A 7,526-nucleotide genomic window follows, 5' to 3' on the forward strand; every position below is an offset into this window, starting at 1 on the left:
AATAATATCCTACATATGCATACGTATTTCTAAAGCAAAACATGACTTAAAATTTGTTAGATAAAGCCAATGTACTTCTTAACTAAGATAAACTTATTTACGCTAGGGTGCCCACCATCAATTTTCTTTTTAAAAAAGTAATAATGTGAATGCCTTACTTTCTAAAGACAGAGCTCATACAACAATAATGCAAGAGTCTGGGAAACAGAGGTGGAGGATCATCCCATCCACCAGCATCTAACCACACCACCGTAATTTTTATTCTCCTTTCATACATGTATTTTCTCATGATCACAATGTATGTGATATTAAAATCAATTGGCTTTTTATCCTAAATCAGCCAGTTTCGCTTTGGAACTTTTTTCTAAGACATCCAATTATAAGCTAACGAGATTTGAAATATAAATATAAAATTCCTTTCAGCAAATTTGGCGTTTTGTGACATATGAAATTACCAAAACATCTAAAAATTTCAAAGGAAAGATTTCATCCCCATGCAAGGGCACTACTTAGTAACAATAATAGTAAACTAAGACTGCTTGAGCAACGTTTTCTATTCTGAAATAGAAACCACCTCTACACTAGGTATCAAAAGAAATGCCAGAGAAAATATTTAAAGTTGCCGTAATGGTTTTAAAGAAGGTCTCCACTTATTTTTCTTTTAATAAAAAGAAGGGTAGGGTAACCCTTACCTCTCTTCTTCACCTTCTAAGAGTTTCCTATAAGCGCTGATTTCCATGTCCAGGGCCAACTTTACATCAAGAAGTTGTTCATAATCACTCAGCTGTTGCTGCATCTGATCCCTGATTTCTGCCATCTCTCTCTCTTTGTCAGACAGCATGCGACGAGAGTTGTCTCTTTCTTTAGCAAGCAAGTCCTCTAACTCTTGAATCCTTTCCAAGCATGCTCTAGACTTAAGATTCAAGGAAACACATTTACTTTCTAAGAACATTCTAACATTACCACAAGGCAGCTATTTAAAACCATTTCTTGAACTAGAAAACAAATAAAGCCCTATGGAATCTCTAACTCAGTAGAATTCAAGTAATTTTAAGAAATTAAAACACTAAAGTCTTCAAATACAAAATACAGACCTGGGGAAAGTATCGACGAAAAAAGACTAAAAAAAAGAAATATTACTCAAATATAAGTTGTACATATCTACATTTTTCTGCATTTGTCCAAATAAATGTAAGTCGTGGTTTTAGTAAAAGTCTGGTTCCCCTACAGAGCCTTTACTTCAAACAGTATAAATTAACTAAAGTAAAGAACTTAAAGAGATACAAAAACTCACTGACAAAAGAAACCTTTCAAAGAGTAGATGAAAGTGTGTTTGGGAGCAGTGCTGAGGGAACCAAAGCAAGGGACTCTGGTTACTGCGGTAAGTGCTGCGGAGTCCCTCTAGGACTGCAGTGCTGTCTCCTGCTCAGTCAGCACACACAGGACATACAACATAGGGTGACTCGTAAAACATTATTGTAGATACAGAAACTTTACCTTTGGTATAAAAAATGTAAAAATCATTCATCCTACGTCAGAAAGTTCATCTTAGAAACCTTGTAGCTCACAGGGTAATTATTCTTCTATGGTTCTCCAGGACAGAATTCATCTCAGTAGCCTCAGAAAATGACAAGGGTAATCAACTCGGAAAGATTGATGGATGGATGGCTTAGGCCCTCAGAATCACAAGTGGCTGCATCAGAGCAGGAGAGCAAGGGCACCTAATGTGCAAAAAAGTAGATCTGGAAGGCTAGAGGTGAGCAGGAACTACACGCTGTACACACACACGCTACCTCTTGTTGGTAAACTTCTCACAAGAGCACCCTTCACAATTTTGAAACTTTTTCAGACGTACACTAGGGCTGAACAAATGAGCAGATGGATGGTAGAAACCAGGTTTCTTACCCTCAGAGAGAAAAGTTACAGATAAGACAGAAAGGAGACCAGAAATAAATCCTGGGGTACTAGATCTGAGTTAGAGACATCTGTGCAAACTCATGTGTAGCTTAATGTAAAGACCTATGTGGACAGAACAAGTCTAAATGTGTGTATAAATGTGCCGACACACACACACATCTGACCTACTAGTTCTGGCCAGGAGAGGACCTAGAAGTAGCGACACCCCATACCAAGGGGCACACTCAGTGCCCAGGTCCCAGTTTCTGTATGGCATTCTCCAATAAAAAGAATCAGGGCTCCTTGGAGAAATGAGGATTCTTGGGCTGAGGGAGGGAAAACACAAGACGAAGCCAGAAAGCTATGAAAAGTCCTCGAAAAACAAAAGGACACAATAGCCAACCTCAAAGAACTCCCAATGGCCAAAGGTGAACCTGAGCCAATGAAATAAATAATGCAATATTAGATTATAACTCAAAGCATAAAGTAAGTTTCCCTGAGTCCACACTGCTATAAACAAGTAAATGAGGAAGACAACGCAAATCTTTACAGAATGCCATTTAATAAATGTAAATCCTCTTCTAGGAGGTACAGCTTAATTTCTGCCCTTCACTCTTGAGTGAGCTGAACTTAGGGACTTGCTTCCCAAGAACAGAATATGGAAAGGGAAAACCAATACCTGTGCTGATGTTGAAGAAACCTGGTGAACACTACCTCAACCAGGCACCACCACTGAGGTCATGCAGGCTCCTGTGCATGCAACTCCTGATACGATGTGACAAGACGGGCACTTAAAACCCACAACCCAAGTCCAATCATGCGAAAAGCACCATACAAATCTAGACTGAGGACAGTCTAAAGGACTCCTCAAAATTCAAGGTCATAAAAAACAAGGAAAGGCTGACAAACTGCCTCAGACCAGAGAGGCATGTGGTACCTTTAAACATGAGGAAAAGGTGCTCCGAAGGTTGGCTTATGTAGGAAAAATTAACAAACTCATTTACATTTTATATTATACAGCAGAACCTCCATAGTTGGCCATCTCTGTACACTGACCACCTCCTTAAGTTGACCTAACTTTCATAGAGTGGACAGGCACCCCATGCACGTATCAGCACAGTAGGCCTAGTTCCTCATGTCGACCACCTCCACATTTTGACCAGTTTGTTATGGATCCTTGGGTGGTGAACTTACAAATGTTCTAATATATCTATTCTATTCTATTATATATTTTATATTTTTGAGACAGAGTTTCACTGTTGCCCTGGGTAGAGTGCCATGGCATCACAGCTCACAGCAACCTCAAATTCCTGGGCTTAAGCAATTCACTTGACTCAGCCTCCAGAGTAGCTGGGACTATAGGCGCCCTCCACAATGCCTGGCTATTTTTTTTTAAAGAGATGGGGTGGGGTGGGATGGGGGGTCTCACTCTGGCCCGGGCTGGTCGCGAACCTCTGAGCTCAAGCAATCCACCCACCTCAGCCTCCCAGAGTGCTAGGATAGGCGTGAGCCACCATGCCTGGCATGTATTTTCTATTTATATCTCAACACACAGAAAAATATTTTGTAAAATTCTACAATGAATATTTTGTAAATCAGTGTACACGTAGCTACAATTTCCAATTTCCCCTATGTATATATTGACCTTTGGGATACTCTGTAGAAAAAGGTGAAATCCAAATAGGCTAGCATCTACTTCATAGTAATATGCCAATGTCAATTTCTTGATTTTGACAAATAGAGCATAATAACATACAATGCTAACGATGGGGGGAAACTGAGAAAGAGATCAGTGAGAATTATCTGTGCTACATTGCCATCTTTTCCATAAACCAAAAATCATGCAAACATAAAAAGATTATTTTAAAAATATCAGTAGTCATTCTGAACTTACTCTGGTCTGGGGGGAGCTGAATTCACAAAGGAAAAGAAAAATTTTTAAAGAAAAAAATAAGTTACCAATTAATTAATTCAATTCCAGAGTAGTATATGATAGTCTATATTAGAAACAGGCCATTTCTCTTAAGAGGGATATTATAAAGGTGGTTTCTTTCCTTCAGATAACTTGCATTTAACTGCATCTGCAAAATATATGCTATAAATGGGGAAATCCTTTTTTCTCCCCATGCTTTTTCTCCAGGAGAAAAAACGTAATGTAAGTTCCAAATGCCTCTTCAATCTCTTTATTTCATATGCCAGAGGCAGAAGATAGAATGGACAACAGGTAGAATCTAAAGAGTTGATGAAAGACATAAATTATCCATGATTCAGGATAATCCATGAGCCCCAGAACTATAAATCCAACAATGTGTTATAGATTCTTTGAGGGAAAATGGAAATCTAGGTAAAAGTTTTAAAGTTAGTCTGAATCACTTTGTATATGAAATAGAAATATTTAAATTTCTATTTTAAATAGCCACATTTGTGTAGTGAAATAAAGGAACACAATATGAGAAATCAGACCTAGATTCCTGCTGATCTTGCCATTTACTACCACCTATGAGACTCTTGGCAAGCTGGAACGAACCTCACTAAACCAGTTTCCACATTTGAAAAATGATGAGATCTAACAGGGTTATCTCCATGATGCTGCCTCTAACTCTGAAATTACGACTTCTCATGGTCTCAGCTTTTAATGTTATTGTTTATACTATATAAAGTAATTGTACTGTATTAGTCTATCATGATTTAGCTGCAGTAAGTTTCCAGAGTTTGGATGTCAAAGATGGTCTTGAAGTGCTACACTACACAGACTCTTCTCTAAGGCAAGCAGACCCTGACCAACCAGTTAACCTGGCCAAAGGAAAAACTCTAGAAATGCTATAAGCAATGTCTAAAATTCCTAACTCCAGAACATAATGCTGCTACCATCTATATATTATTTAAATGTATCTTCTAAAATCAGTATTTTAACAGGCTATGTCAATTTCAAATAAAATTTAAGAAGCACTTCACGAACATGAGGTATACATACAACCAAAAGGAAATGCTTATGGCCCAACAGGCAGCATGATGAAACTGATATGACTCAACAACAAACACTATTAAGACATACAATCGGAAGATACTAAAAGATAACTTTTTTTTTTTTTTTTTTTGGAGAGACACAACCTCAAGCTGTCACCCTGGATAGAGTGCCGTGGCATCACAGCTCACAGCAACCTCAAACTCTTCTTGGGTTTAAGTGATTCTTTTGCTTCAGCCTCCCAAGTAGCTGGGACCACAGGTGCCCGCCACAACACCCGGCTATTTTTTGGTTGCAGATGTCATTGTTGTTTGGCGGGCCCAGGTTGGATTTGAACTGGCCAGCTCAAATGTATGTGGCTGGCGCCTTAGCTGCTTGAGCCAAAAAAGATAACATTTTAAAATGATTTTTTTAAAGCTCAAATTTATCAACTGATAAAAATACTCTTTATCATCAAATCTATTATCAATGATGAATGGAGGAGCGGCCTCTCCCCCTGCAGACAGAGAACTGAAGGGCACTTCCTTCCTATTTGCCAAGCAGTTTGCTCCTGGAAACCCCCAGCATCCGGCCTTACCAACATCATTTAAAAATCACTAACCTGAGGTTAACAAAAAAAACTTGCAAAAATGGGAAGACAATTAACAGGCAAACCAGGAAAAGGCCCTGACCTTGGGTCAGATCATGTCTGCGCTATATAGCTAAGGTTCAGAGCCCACTGCTCTTTAACCACAGACACGTCTCAGTCTCTTCGGCTGTAAAAGATCAACCTCAAGAGAACTGTACCAAGTGTAATCAAGGGGATTAAGTAGCAGCGAAATATAAAAAGATAGGAAAAAGGTAAATTAAGGACAAAACAGTAACTAGAATACAACTCAATAAATGAAGAAAAGCAGTAAATATCAATTCAGCCTAAGAACAGGAAGACCTACTTCTGGAAAGTACCTGTTAAGACAGTGACAGAGTCTGAGTATTGATGCCCCCTAGGAATCTCATCCCTCAAGACAATGATACTGAGGGGCGGGCCTTTGGGGTGGTGATTAGATCATGGGGGTGGAGCCTCTGTGATTGGGACTGGTGACCTTATAAAATGAGGCCATTCAACTATATGAGGACAAAGCAAAAAGACACCATCTATAAATCAGAAAGTGGATGGATCTCACCAGGCAGATACCCAATGTGCCAGGACCTTGGCCTTGGACTTCCCAACCTCCAGAAATGCAGACAAATTTCTGAAATTTCTGTTGTTTATAAGCTACCAAGTCTATAGCATCTGGTTATAGTAGCACAAAAGGACTAAGATAAATGGCACTATGAAAAAAAGATTATCTGTTAAATTCCTAAAAGAAAATCTTTGAAGCGAGTGAGATCTAAAGGGAAAAACTGAGAACTGAGAACCATTTATCAGTCTGCAACCTCTGGGCAAGTCATTAACTCACCTACACCTGTGCTTACTGAGTCAACTCAAAGGTCCTGCCATCTCTACTGTTACACAAAAACTCCAAAATACAATCAGAACAAAACAGGTCTAAAATAATTTAAAAACGTATACTGTAAGTAATGAATCACATGACAGGCAACAGAAAAGCTTCTGTGTTAACTATATTTTTTAATATCATCTATCTTGTAAGCCTCATTTTCTGCTTTGTTTCCTAAACTCCTGTAATAAATATGCTTGGCTTTACAGTCAGAAAAATATTTTACCAAAAATGATAAAAAAGAGGAAAAACCTAATCAAGAGTAAACTAAAGGTTTTTCTTATGTGGGAAATTCAGAAAAATATTTTCTCCCTCAAGGAAAACAGAAGCTGAAGTTACTTCCCAAGTAATAAAGGTGAGTAGTAAATTAAATCCTGCTGAACGCGTATCTGGCTGTGTCTACACACTGCATCCATCAACACTACCCTATGCTGAAACTGATCTGAAGCAGTGTCTACCCTGCTAAGGACGCACCTAGAGCAAGCCATCATGTCCCAGTAGGCAGCCAGTCAACACAGCCAGCAACAACGCCATCTGCACTGAGGTGTGCTAATCAATGAATTAGTCACTAAATTTTTTTTTTTTTTTTTTTTGAGACAGAGTCTCACTATGTTTTCCTAGAGTGCCGTGGCATCACAGCTCTGAGCAACCTCAAACTCACGGGCTTAAGAGATTTTCTTGCCTCAGCCTCCCAACTAGTTGGGACTACAGGTACCCACCACAACACCTGGCTATTTTTTGTTGCAGCTATGGTCATTTAGCTGGCCCAGGCCAGGCTCAAACCCGCCAGCCTAGGTGTATGTGGCTGGCACCACTGAGCTACAGATGGTGAGCCCGTCACTAAATTCTTACTGAAAATGCAAATTAATGCTACTTCCCAAGATCCCAGTTATTAAGTGGTGTAAGCACCAAGAGAGTATGTCTAGAAACACAGCATTCACCACCCACAAAGACTTTTTACGTTTTCCTTCACTTTGGTTTCTAGATGTTATAAAAAAGGAATGTGTTGGGAATAACACTCTGTAGACAAGAGGCTGTTAGGTCACAAAACTTAGGTTCTGGCTCGGCGCCTATAGCTCAACCGGCTAAGGCGCCAGCCACGTACACCTAAGGTGGCAGGTTCGAATCCCCAGCCAGGACCCGCCAAAAAAAAACCCAACAATGACGGCTGCAACCAAAAAATAGCC

The 7,526-nt window shown here is 39.4% G+C and overlaps 1 protein-coding gene across 1 annotated transcript in view; it reads right to left on the bottom strand.

The window, feature by feature from the left end:
• LMNB1 (lamin B1) overlaps positions 1-7,526 on the bottom strand; it is a 57,436-nt gene that overhangs the window by 14,908 nt on the left and 35,002 nt on the right. The window contains exon 6 of the mRNA XM_003782231.2: positions 693-913. Coding sequence (XP_003782279.1) covers positions 693-913 — 221 coding nt within the window. The remainder of the gene's footprint in view (positions 1-692; positions 914-7,526) is intronic.

This window comes from Otolemur garnettii, unplaced genomic scaffold (assembly GCF_000181295.1).
Source record: "Otolemur garnettii isolate 467f Iridium unplaced genomic scaffold, OtoGar3 scaffold00003, whole genome shotgun sequence".
Classification (NCBI taxonomy): Eukaryota; Metazoa; Chordata; class Mammalia; order Primates; family Galagidae; genus Otolemur; species Otolemur garnettii.